Genomic DNA, 13,416 nt, shown 5'->3' with positions numbered 1-13,416 from the left:
GGCGTTTTTTCACTCTTTTTTTGGCGTTTTTCAGCTCCTTGGCGGTTTTGCAAAATCGTAGCATGTTGAGTCTATGGCATTTTTTCCCCTGAAATTGTGGCATTTTTCTCCCATAGAAGTCTATGGGTTTAACCCCTTAAGGACCAAGGACGTACCAGTACGTCATTGGTCCTTCTCTTCTGATATAACGCGGGGTTACACAGTAACCCCGCGTCATATCATGGCGGGCCCGGCGTCATAGTGAAGCCGGGACCCGCCTCTAATAGCGCGCAGCGCCGATCGCGGCGCCGCGCGCTATTAACCCTTTAGCCGCGCGCTCAAAGCTGAGCCGCGCGGCTAAAAGTGAAAGTGAAAGTTCCCGGCTAGCTCAGTCGGGCTGTTCGGGATAGCCGCGGCTAATCCCGGCATCCCGAACAGCTGACAGGACAGCGGGAGGGCCCCTTCCTGCCTCCTCGCTGTCCGATCGCCGAATGACTGCTCAGTGCCTGAGATCCAGGCATGATCATGCGGCAGAATCGTTGATCACTGGTTTCTTATGAGAAACCAGTGATCAACATAGAAGATCAGTGTGTGCAGTGTTATAGGTCCCTATGGGACCTATAACACTGCAAAAAAAAAGTGAATAAAGATCATTTAACTCCTCCCCTATTAAAAGTTTGAATCACCCCCCTTTTCCAATAAAAAAAAACACAGTGTAAATAAAAATAAAAATAAACATATGTGGTATCACCGCGTGCGGAAATGTCCGAATTATAAAAATATATCATTAATTAAACCGCTCGGTCAATGGCGTGCGCGCAAAAAAATTCCAAAGTCCAAAATAGTGCATTTTTGGTCACTTTTTATATCATTTAAAAATGAATAAAAAGTGATCAATAAGTCCTATCAATGCAAAAATGGTACCGTTAAAAACTTCAGATCACGGCGCAAAAAATGAGCCCTCATACCGCCCCATACACGGAAAAATAAAAAAGTTATAGGGGTCAGAAGATGACAATTTTAAACGTATTAATTTTCCTGCATGTAGTTATGATTTTTTCCAAAAGTCCGACAAAATCAAACCTACATAAGTAGGGTATCATTTTAATCGTATGGACCTACAGAATACATATCAGGTGTCATTTTTACCGAAAAATGTACTACGTAGAAACGGAAGCCCCCAAAAGTTACAAAACAGCGTTTTTTTTTCAATTTTGTCGCACAATGATTTTTTTTCCCGCTTCACCATAGATTTTTGGGCAAAATGACTGACGTCATTACAAAGTAGAATTGGTGGCGCAAAAAATAAGCCATCATATGGATTTTTAGGTGTAAATTTGAAAGAGTTATGATTTTTTAAAGGCAAGGAGCAAAAAACGAAAATGCAAAAACGGAAAAACCTCCGGTCCTTAAGGGGTTAAAAAAAAAGCCAAGAAAAACAACTTGTGGGTTTTTAACTTTGGCAGTTTTGCAGGTGGATTTTATTCTTTTTTGGACTTTAACGATCCAAAAAAGTGATAAAGATACCTTTTTTTAATAACATTTCTTGGGGTACCATTAAAAAATAATAATAAAAAAGATACAGCAGTGATGGAAAAAATTGTATTTAACAAAATGTATCTTTATTATATCGAAATTTTTATTCATTTTTAAACAGGGATCAATTTAAGTGGGCAGGCAGGGCACGAAAAATGTAGCCGACAATAATAAAAATGTAGTGTGTGTGGGTTTCACTTAAAAAAATGTTTTTTTTAGGTAGTGCTACTACTCCCAGCATGGAACACACTGTTCCATTATGGGAGTAGTACCTGTACTAATTGACAGATCGCTCGTGTCACTTTTGGGACCTATGGGCCCTATAACACTGCAAAAAAAAAGTAAAAAAAAAGTGTGAATAAAGGTCATTTAACCCCTTCCCTAATAAAAGTTTGAATCACCCCCCTTTTCCAATAAAAAAAATAAAACAGTGTAAATAAAAAAAATAATAATAAACATATGTGGTATCACCGCGTGCATAAATGTCCGAACTATAAAAATATTAATTAAACCGCACAGTCAATGGCGTACGTGCAAAAGCGTATTTTGGTCACTTTTTATACCATTAAAAAATGAATAAAAAGTGATCAAAAAGTCCGATCAAAACAAAAATCATACCGTTAAAAACTTCAGATCATGGCGCAAAAAATGAGTCCTCATACCGTCCTGTACGTGGAAAAATAAAAAGTTATAGGGGTCAGAAGATGACATTTTTAAACGTATACATTTTCCTGCATGTAGTTATGATTTTTTCCAGAAGTGCGACAAAATCAAACCTATATAAGTAGGGTATCATTTTAATCATATGGACCTACAGAATAATAATAAGGTGTAATTTTTACCGAAATATGCACTGCGTAGAAACGGAAGCCCCCAAAAGTTACAAAATGGCGTTTTTTCTTCGATTTTGTCGTACAAGGATTTTTTTCCGTTTCGCCGTGAATTTTTGGGTAAAATGACTAATGTCACTGCAAAGTAGAATTGGTGACGCAAAAAATAAGCCATAATATGGATTTTTAGGTGGAAAATTTAAAGGATTATGATTTTTACAAGGTAAGGAGGAAAAAACGAAAGTGCAAAAACGGAAAAACCCTGCGTCCTTAAGGGGTTAATGCAGGTACTACAGCTCCCAACATGGAGCAGAGTGTGCCCCATGTTGGGAGCAGTAGTACCTGCAGTTAAAGGGGTTCTCCACCATAAGGTGATTTTAGTACGTACCTGGCAGACAGTAATGGACATGCTTAGGAAGGATCTGCGCTTGTCTTGGGGCTAAATGGCATGAGATTACCATAACACTGTGGCTAGCTTTTTGTGAACTGGTGTTTCCTGTTTGACTTTTCTTTTTTTGACTACAAATCCCACAATTCCATTTTCTCCCTCCCACACATCAGCCACCCCACCCATTGAAACATAAATGAGCTGCATCCATTCAAATGACATGTGGTACTCAATCAGGGTGCCTACAACTGTTGCATTAGTTGCAGATTGATCCCTCCACCCATTGAAGCAGACAGGCTCCCTGCCATCAGCTGACTAGTAAGTCAGGTCTCGGCCAAATTGCAAGCTGGGAAAAATCTGAGACAGGAGTCATTTTGTATGCTGGTAAAAATAAATATTGGGATGAAAATCACAGAAGAATTGTGAGAAAACCATCACACACAGCCTCTGTAGCATAGTCAAATAAAAAAAATCCTGGAATACCCCTTTAAGGACAGATCACAGAAAATGCAATTTCCACTCAAATGCAAAAACGCCAGACAAGAATTTGGACGGAAAAAACCCAGAAACCAAGTGGAAATCTAGCCTAAAACCGACTATATAAACACACACTATTTTTGAAAGGAAAACAAGAGGAGGGGGAGCGAAGGTTTTGGGCGTTTTTGTTTTTCAGGCTTGTAGCCTTACTGAGCCTCTTACAAGGATGTGATCGTAACCATAGTGACTCTACCATCCGCAGTATGCTCGGACCATGGTGTGAACAAGCCCTTAATACCACTTTCAGCTAGCACAGGCAGGTCATGTGACCCACATCACGTGATGTGCACGCGTTTAGTAGAAGTAAAAGGGAAGAAGTGACACAATTGTTTCCCTAAGTGTAAATGGTGAGAAGTCGCATAGTCTATATACTGCTCCAGTGATACCATAGACTACAGACCGCACGTCTATACAAGCCACAGAGCCGCTATGTAAGAGCTCGGAGAGAACATGGCAGACCAGACACACACATACGGCTGAAACTGTCAGCGAGCGGAAGAGTTAAACCAAGGGGCGTCACCTACCTGCTGCCACGCCCCGCCCTCACCGTGACCACGCCTTCGCCACAGCCCTCCACCCAATCAGCGACAAGTAAAGGAAATGCGGGAAAATCTAAACACAATAAAACCTAGAAAAAAAGGGGCGTCCTTCCTTATAAGGGAATGAGCGCGCATGCGCACAGCGTCAACTCGGGCTGCCGGGTTCCAAATTGGAATGCGGCCCCAGAGATAGAGCGGAGGTGACGGAGAGAGGAGCGCAGTGCCGGAGCCCAGCTCCCACACCGGATCCGCCGCACTCTCGGGACTCTGTTGGATGCACTGATCACGGGAGCATGTTAGGACAGCAGCAGCCGCAGGCGTTCTACTACTCGCACGGCGGCAGCGGCGGGGTGGAGGAGAGTCAGCTGGTCACCTATGTGGAGGACTATCTGGAGTGCATCGAGTCCCTGCCCCTGGAGATACAGAGGAGCGTCACCCTGCTGCGGGAGATCGACACAAAGTACCGAGGTGAGGAGCGCTACACGTGGCCGGGGATAGCGGATCTGTCACACACACTACCAGTCCTGTACACTATTGCTTCTCTTCAGCCATTTTGAAAGCTGAAAGTGATCATCAACTCGTGGAACTACAGGTCCCAGCAGAAACGGTGGTGCCTACGATTATTCTCGCTGTGGTGAGGCTGGTGCTTGTAGTTCCCCCAAACTGCTACCTGGCTGTTTAAATGTACCGGATGTGGGAGCTCCCATATAGGTGCATAGAGCTTTATTGTAGAGCAGGGAGCAGTGTGTGCGCGGATACTTGTCACTCCCATGTGTTACATTGTATCAGCTCGTATAGAGCGTGTGTGTGTGTGTGCGGACTATAAGCCCCTGTATACTGTCAGTGAGCGAGGCGTCACTTCCGGGGAGGGAATTAATAGGAAAACTTGCTGGGCACCGCCCACTGTGGGCGGAGTTTGCCCTGACTGTTATATCCGGGGAGAGTCTACAATAATGAAGACTGCGGAAACACTCCGCCTACTGGGTGATGTGAGGAGCGGCCACGCCCACATGAAGGAGGGTCCACTTCCAAGGCACGGTGCTGAGAGAAGTCACGCCCATGGTGGGCCGTCCCTCAGTGTGGGGGCGGGGCGCATACCAGGGTTATCACGTCATGGGCTAATGTTACACACCCTCTGTATAGAATGGCTGCCAGCATAGCCGCGCCGCCGTCCAGCCCCTCTGTAACCATAGGACTGTAGCTTCCTGCCTATGGCCGTCCCCTCCATATATCGGATATCTGTCTCCATGGCCGCTCAGCCTGAGCCGATACCATCTTGTATAGACTTATACTTGTATATTGTTCCTGCATTTGTGGTGGTCTTGCTCCTGTAGCATAGCGCTGTCTGGCTGTTGCAAAACTACAATTCCCGGCATGCCTAGACAGCCACATCCTGTAATTTATAAGCTTTTAGGTGACTGGCATGCTGGGAGTTGTAGTTTTACAATAGACAGCTGCTGGTTGAAGACCATTGCAGTGGTTGGGGGAGGGTAGGGTTTGGTTACCCCCACTAGTTCTTTTTCCTGTTAGGACCTGGTGCAGTGTTTCCCAACCAGGGTGCCTCCAGCTGTTTCAAAACTACAATGCTGGGAGTTTTAGTTTTGAAACACTGACCTGATGTGTTTCTGCAGCCATACGCTCAATCCGCTACCAGACAACACTTATAATACAGGTATATAACAAGGGTCTCTGTGATAGAAGGGACAAGCTGGATGTGAACATTAACCCCTTAAAGGAGATCTCTAGTGCAATATATCCGAAGGATAGGGCATAAGTTATAGATCGCTGGGGGTCCGAGTGCTGGGGCACCCCGGGATCTCCTGGATGGGGCTGCAGCAGTATGCTGGAAAGGGGGCGTTCTGTCTCCGCATGACGAGGCTGCCGACACGCCCCATAGAGATACATTGAGGGGGCGTGTCTGCCGAAAGGAGGAACGGTGGCATGACTGGCGGTGGAGGTCCTTTACCTGGCAGCGGGCGGCGATCCTCTCCCTGGTGTAGTTTTGCTACAGTTTATGAGATCACTGTGCTCGAATAGTAAACGGCTGTCTGACCATGCTGGGAGTTGTAGTTGGGTACCTCCAGCTGTTGTATAACTACATCTCCCAGCATGCCATTCGGCGATCAGTACATGTTGGGAGTTATAGTTTTGCAACAGCTGGAGGCACACTGGTTGAAAATTGCTGAGTTATGTAACAGAACCTAACTGAAGGTTTTCCAACCAGCGTGCCTCCAGCTATTGCAAAATTACAACTCCCAGCATGCACAGTCTGTCAGTGAATGCTGGGAGTTGTAGTTTAGCAACAGCTAAACCCCCCCCCCCCCCACACACACACACACACACACACACACACACACACACACACGGGCAGGTTTACAGTGAGCTTCCTGCTTCAAGTTTGAGCTGCGGCAAGTAGAGATGAGCGAACTTACAGTAAATTCGATTCGTCACGAACTTCTCTGCTCGGCAGTTGATGGCTTTTCCTGCATAATTTAGTTCAGCTTTCAGGTGCTCCCGTGGGCTGCAAAAGGTGGATACAGTCCTAGGAGACTTTCCTAGGACTGTATCCACCTTTTCCAGCCCACCGGAGCACCTGAAAGCTGAACTAATTTATGCAGGAAAAGTAATCAACTGCCGAGCCGAGAAGTTCTTGACGAATCGAATTTACAGTAAGTTCGCTCATCTCTAGCGGCAAGTTTTCATGCCACAGCGCAAACTCCTAGCGGGAAACTCACTGTAAACCCTGTCCGTGTGAATGTACCCTAAAAACACTACACTAACACCTAATAAAGGGTAAAACACTACACACACACACACACACACACACACACACACACACACACACACACACACACACCCCAAATAAAAATGAAAGCGTATCGTAAGGCAGTGTTTCCAAAACGGTGCTTCCATCTGTTGCAGAACAACTCCCAGCATTTCCGGACAGCCACTTTAGCAACAGTTTAGCAACTGCTGGGGGCACCCTGTTTGGGAATCACTGGCGTAGAATACCCCTATGTCCAACCCTATGCAATCCCTAATTTAGTCCTCAAATGCGCATTGCACTCTCTCACTTCAGAGCCCTGTCTTATTTCAAGGAAACAGTTTTAAGGCCACATATGGGACATTTCCATACTTGGGAGCAATTGTGTTACAAATTTTGGGGGGCTTTTTCTCCTTTTACCCCTTATGAAAAGGAAAAGTTGGGGTCTACACCAGCCTGTTAGTGTAACACATGCTGGTGTTGCCCCATACTTTTTATTTTCACAAGAGGTAAAAGGGGGGAAAAAAAGACCCCCAAAATTTGTAACGCAATTTCTCCTGAGTACAGAAGTGAGAGCGCACCATGTACATGGCCTAAATTGGTGATTTGCACTGGGGTGGCTGACTTTTTACAGCGGTTCTGACGTAAAATCAAAAAAAAAAAACACATGTGACCCCATTTTGGAAACATGTAACAAGGGGTATAGTGAGCCTTAACACCCCACAGGTGTTTGACGAATTTTCGTTAGTTTGATGGAAAAGGGGAAAAAAAATGCTGGTGTTACCCTAAATTTTTTATTTTCGCAAGGGAAAATAGGAAAAAAAAGCTTCCCCAAAACTTGTAACCTCATTTCTTCTGAGTAAGAACATACCCCATATGTGGATGTAAAGTGCTCTGTGGGTGAACTACAATGCTCAGAACAGAGGGAGCGCCATTAAGCTTCTGGAGAGAAAATGTATCTGGAATTGAAGGCCACATGTGTTTACAAAGTGCCAGAACAAGTGACCCCATTTTGGAAACTACACCCCTCATGTAATGTAATAAGGGGTGCATTGAGCATTTACGCCCCACAGGTGTCTGACAGATTTTTGGAACAGTGGTCTGTGAAAAGGAAAAATTTTATTTTTCATTTGCACAGCACACAGTTCAAAAGATCTGTCAAAGGCCAGTGGGGTGTAAATGCTCACTGCACCCCTTATAAAATTCTGTGAGGGGTGTAGTTTCCAAAATGGGGTCACATGTGGGGGTCCACTGTTCTGGTAGCAGGGGGGGGGTCTTTGTGAACTCACATGGCCCCTGACTTCTATTCCAACCAAATTCTTTCAAAAGCCCAATTGCACTCCTTCTCTTCTGAGCATTGTAGTGCGCCAGCAGAACACTTTACATCCACATATGGGGTATTTCCATACTCAGAAATGGGATTACAAATTTTGGGGGGCATTTTCTCCTATTACCCCTTGTAAAATTTTTGGGGGAGAACAGCATTTTAGTAAAAAAAAAACTAAAAAAAAAATATTTCATTTACACAACCAAATTTAACGAAAAGTCGTCAAACACCTGTGGGGTGTTGAGGCTCACAGGCTCACTGTGCCCCTTATGTTTTTTGAGGGGTGTAGTTTCCAAAATAGTATGCCGTGTTCTTTTTTTTTTTTTTTTTGCTGGCACCATAGGGGCTTCCTAAATGTGACATGCCGCCCAAAAACAATTTCAGAAAAACTCACTTTCCAAAATCCCATTGTCGCTCCTTCCCTTCTGAGCCTTGTAGTGCACCCACAGAACACTTGACATACACATATGAGGTATTTCCTTACTCGAGAAGTTGGGTTACAAATTTTAGGAAGATTTCCCTCCTTTTTACCCCTTGTAAAAATTCAAAAACTGGGTCTACAAGAACATGCGAGTGTAAAAAACTTCACTTTGCTACTATTCCTGTGAAACAAGGGTTAACACACTTACTGAATGTCATTTTGAATACTTTGAGGGGTGCAGTTTTTATAATGGGGTAATTTATGGGGTATTTCTAATATAAGACCCTTCAAATCCACTTCAAAACCGAACTGGTCCCTGAAAAATTTCGTTTTGGAAAATTGCTGCTGAACTTTGAAGCTCTCTGATGTCTTCCAAAAGTAAAAATGTGTCCACTTTATGATGCAAACATAAAGTAGACATATTGTATATGTGAATCAATATATAATTTATTTGGAATATTCATTTTCCTTCTAAGCAGACAGCTTCAAAGTAAAAAATATGCAAAATTTTCAATTTATCACATTTTGGAATTTTTACCCAAGAAATTATGCAAGTATCGACGAAAATTTACCCCAAGCATAAAGTAGAATATGTCACAAAAAATAATTCTGAATCAGAATGAAAAGTAAAAGCATCCCAGAGTTATTAATGCTTAAAGTGACAGTGGTCAGATGTGCAAAAAAATGCTCTGGTCCTTAAGGGGTCAAAACACTAGAGTCTATTGTAATCAGACGTCACATAGTTGTGAATAGTAGCTACCTATTAGAGATGAGCGAACTTACAGTAAATTTGATTCGTCATGAACTTCTCGGCTCGGCAGTTGATGACTTTTCCTGCGTAAATTAGTTCAGCTTTCAGGTGCTCCCGTGGGCTGGAAAAGGTGGATACAGTCCTAGGAGACTCTTTCCTAGGACTGTATCCACCTTTTCCAGCCCACCGGAGCACCTGAAGGCTGAACTAATTTACGCAGGATAAGGCATCAACTGCCAAGCCGAGAAGTTTGTGACAAATCAAATTTACTGTAAGTTCGCTCATCTCTAATACCTATCTTTATTGAAGACTCATAGAAACAGTTCGTACTATACCTGCAAAGCTGTGTTGTCTGTACAGGAGGGTAGAAGTTGACTTATTTCTGGCCATGTGTACCCCTATGTTATCAGAACATGTGTAGATGAAAAGTTGTGCTCTTGCTCACAGCGACCAATCGGAATGCTGCTTTCATTTTTCTGTTCCCTTTTTAAAAATGAATCAATCTCGTTGCTATGAGCAACTGCACCACATGGGATTACTTCTCTACACTAAGAGGGAGAATTATCAGTCTGTAGCTGTTGCAAGAATAGACTTCCCAGAATGCATTGTGCAGGAGACGTTTTGTAACAGCTGTAAGGCCAGAGGTAGTGGTCTGCTAGAAACATTGGGGGAGATTCATCAAGACCTGTGCTGAGAAAGTTGACCAGTTGCCCTTAGCAACCAATCCTATGGGCAATTGGTCAACTTTTCCTATGCACAAGTTTTGATCTCCCCATAGAAACGTTCTTTAGAAGATGGTGAGAACCTGCATTCATGAGTAAGAAGTACTTCAGTTCACACATTCTAACAGTCGAACTTTTGCTGCAAAATCTGCTGCAGCATTAAGGACGTGTGTACTGCCCCTAAAGTTAGTCACATGTGTTGTCGTTTGCTGCACGTTTTCTACAGCTGATTTTGCTACCCATTGACCTTAATGGGTAGAAAAATATGCAGCAAAATAAGGCACTTGTGACCCTACCCTAAGGGTGTATTCCTGTGTACAGTATCCTGCGTATATTTGATGCTGCAAATTTCAATATAAACTATTGCATCAAATATGTGCAGGAGACTGTGTGTGAATACACCCTAGGTGTCGGCACACACACTTATTTTTTGCTGCATCCGGAAGTTTCGATGCCTGCGCTCTGCCCCCGCCAGCTCTCCTGCTCTAGTGATGTGAGTGAACAATTTGAATAATTAAGCTGGGGACGGGCTAAGGGCAAAATAGATAAGGCAGGGGAGCCTGGCCAGCCGTCTCCCTGCCTCCAATGCACTTAGGAATAAAGGTATTTACCAACATAACTCTTACCACTCATTTTAATCTGTACAGGAGGTGCAATCACTTTAAAGCCATTCACCCGCACTTTTAGTGGGGGTGAACTGTCCGTTTATCTTAATGGCACAAAGCAATGTGAGTGCTCCTGTCAGTCATTGACGGAGAGTGCCAGCAGCTGAGAACAGCGATCATTTGCTGTCTATGAAGCAAGCTTAGCTTGTGAGCTCACATCACAATTGCATGATGTACATTGGAGCAGCATGTTTGAGAGGCACTCTGGGTGTGCAGCCTCTTCACAGTAAAACATTAGATGGTACATATGCTGTGTACATATTTTATTTTGGTGTTCTTTTCTATCTACAGAAGCACTAAAGGAGATAGATGAGGTCTACGAGAAGCACATGAATGAAAATGATCCCCATCAGAAGAAGCGGCTCCTGCAGCAACTCCAGAGGGCACTGATCGTCACCCAGGAGCTGGGGGATGACAAGATACAGCTGGTCACACAGGTTTTCGAGTTAGTAGAAAATAGGACCAAGCTGATTGATGCCCATTGCAAAGGCTTCATTGACCCAGATGAAAATGAAAAATCCACAGAAAAGGCAAAAGCTGACACCAATACATCAGAGCGCTCTACTCGGCGGCCTCGCAGACAGCGCAATAGTGAGAGTAGGGACTTGTGTCATATGGTGAATGGGACAGATGATTTAGATGATCCGCCTAAAGAGAAGAAACCCAAGTCTTCCAAGAAGAAAAAGAGAGCCAAACACAAACCAGAAAGAGATGTGTCCCCCATTCCCTTTGCGATCGATCCCAATGAGCCAACATATTGCTTGTGTAACCAAGTGTCCTACGGTGAGATGATCGGATGTGACAATGAAGAGTGCTCCATAGAGTGGTTCCATTTCTCTTGTGTTGGACTGACTTACAAACCTAAGGGCAAGTGGTATTGTCCTGACTGCAGAGGAGACAATGAAAAAACAATGAGCAAAAATACAGAAAAATCCAAAAGGGACAGAAGGTCCAGATAGCGCAGGGGATCTTTCAAATTTTTTTTTTATATATAAAGTTTTTCTTGTATAGTCTTGTTTTCCGTCCCCCTCCTTCCCCCTCTGTTTTAGGTAACGTGGACACATTTTTAATAGTAATAATTGCAGTATTAAAAGTTTTTTGGGTTGTGATTAGTCATTTTCCAGCAAGAGCGACTGATTTTTAGACTGTGCCAGCCAAAAGCCTAGTCTTAGAGAACTGCATAACTGCTGTGTTGTATGGAGTACTATAGAGCGCTTGCACCTAAGCGTAGTGCGCTTTACTTGTAATGGGAGAGCACAATTTCTTCAGGACCTTCACCAGAAGTGCTTGGTTTACGTGCAGAGGATTTCTGTTACAGCACTGGACACGTACATTTTAATACACCTGTTAAGATTGTACATAAAGATGTTTATACGGTTTAGCAGTCCAGTAGTAGTTCATTTTCCAGAAGTGACAATCTAAATAAGATATAACTGCCTAAAATAAGGGACAGATTGGTGTTGGGCTGCATGAATATTTGCCTTTGTAGTGATCAGGCATGGTAAGTGTGGGACTTTTTCTTTTGACCTATCGGGCGAGATTTATTAAAAGCTGTGCAAAGGAAAAGTTGCCCATAGCAACCAGTCAGATGGCTTCTTTCATTTTACAGATGCTTTTTTAAAAATGAAAGAAGCGATCTGATTGGTTGCTCTTGGCAACCCTCCCATAAAGCTGCATAAGATGCTCCTACAGTCTCATATACACAATACGCTCATGGCAGTCTTTACAGTCACATAACACGTCTTATTACCGCATTTTTCGCCCTATTGAACGCTTTGGCATATAAGACTCACCCAATTTTAAATGAGGAAAATCTAGAATACAATGTAAAGTATAGGTCACAGTGATCTTTAACCTGTGGACCTCCAGATGTTGCAAAACTACATCTCCCAGCATGCCCGGACAGCCGTTGGCTGTCCTGGCATGCCAGTAGTTGTAGTTTCGCAACATCTGGAGGTCTGCAGGTTGAAGACCACTGGTATTGGAGGTAATACTCACGTGTCCCCGCCATTCTGGACCCGTCATCGCTATCCTAGATGTCGTCCACCATCGTTGTCGCCGCGTCCCTGGGGTGTCTCCGTCGCTGCCATCACGTCACTACGCATACCGCTCCTATTGGATGACGGGGCGACGTGCGTGACGACGGCGGCCATGGGGAGGGGATCCCGGCACGAAGCAGACACCGAGGAGGCAGGTAAAGTCCCTCGTGGTGCAGCCGCGTTAGTGTCACTTTCGCTTCAGACGCTGCGGTCAGCTTTGATTGCCGCGTCTGAAGGGTTAATACATGGCATCACTGCGATCGGTGATGTCCTGTATTAGCTGCGGGTCCCGGCCGTTAATGGCCGCAGGGACTGCTGCGATAGGTGTGTATTCGCCATATAAGATGCACCAACTTCCCCCACCACCACCCAGTTTTGGGTAAGAAAAAGTGCATCTTATGTGGCGAAAAATACGCTAACTGGTTAAATCAATAAAAACCTTGCTTCGGTGGAATACATTGGGTGAAAGAATTGTTGTGTATGTTGGAAAATTGTGCACAGTATGGAAGGTGTTAGCACCTCCAAAGAATAACTAAAAAGCTTGTTTTCTGAGTTATTGGTCATATCTAATAAGATGTATTCCACATATACATAAAGGGAACCTGTCATCACTTTTATGTTGTTTGAACCACAAGTCATTGGCACTGGCTACGTTGGCTTCTGTCTGGCCTCTTGGTATTGAGTTAGAGATCTCTGGTGTGACTGTCCCAGTGATTCATGGCTCATGTCAGAAATAGGTTTCTGTTGAGTAGGAACGCACTTTGTAGGTTTCCTGCAGCAGACTATGTGCTTAAAGCAGACCTTGATCCGAAGGAAGGTGTTATGCTACCCCTTTCCAGAGGGATCAACTTCTGTCTTTGCAGATATGCTGCATCAGAAAATATGCCGAAGTGTGTTCCTACACTAAGGTTATGGCCA

The 13,416-nt window shown here is 44.0% G+C and overlaps 1 protein-coding gene across 5 annotated transcripts; it reads left to right on the top strand.

The window, feature by feature from the left end:
• Positions 1 to 3,580: 3,580 nt before the first annotated feature.
• Positions 3,581 to 11,838, top strand: ING2 (inhibitor of growth family member 2). Of its 5 annotated transcripts, none has more exons than XM_056560342.1 (2): positions 3,581 to 4,277; positions 10,751 to 11,838. In XM_056560342.1, exons 1-2 carry the CDS (start codon positions 4,103 to 4,105, stop codon positions 11,416 to 11,418), a joined length of 843 nt encoding a protein of 280 aa, XP_056416317.1. In that variant the 5' UTR covers positions 3,581 to 4,102; the 3' UTR covers positions 11,419 to 11,838. The 5 variants fall into 5 exon arrangements, with proteins under 5 accessions (XP_056416317.1, XP_056416337.1, XP_056416324.1 ...); XM_056560362.1 differs by lacking the exon at positions 3,581 to 4,277 and adding an exon at positions 4,713 to 4,842; XM_056560349.1 differs by lacking the exon at positions 3,581 to 4,277 and adding an exon at positions 4,899 to 5,481.
• The last annotated feature ends 1,578 nt before the right edge of the window (positions 11,839 to 13,416 follow it).

This window comes from Hyla sarda, chromosome 1 (genome assembly GCF_029499605.1).
Source record: "Hyla sarda isolate aHylSar1 chromosome 1, aHylSar1.hap1, whole genome shotgun sequence".
NCBI classification, from domain to species: Eukaryota; Metazoa; Chordata; class Amphibia; order Anura; family Hylidae; genus Hyla; species Hyla sarda.
Note: the sequence above shows the minus strand (reverse complement) of the source record. Positions and strands in the feature narration are given on the sequence as shown.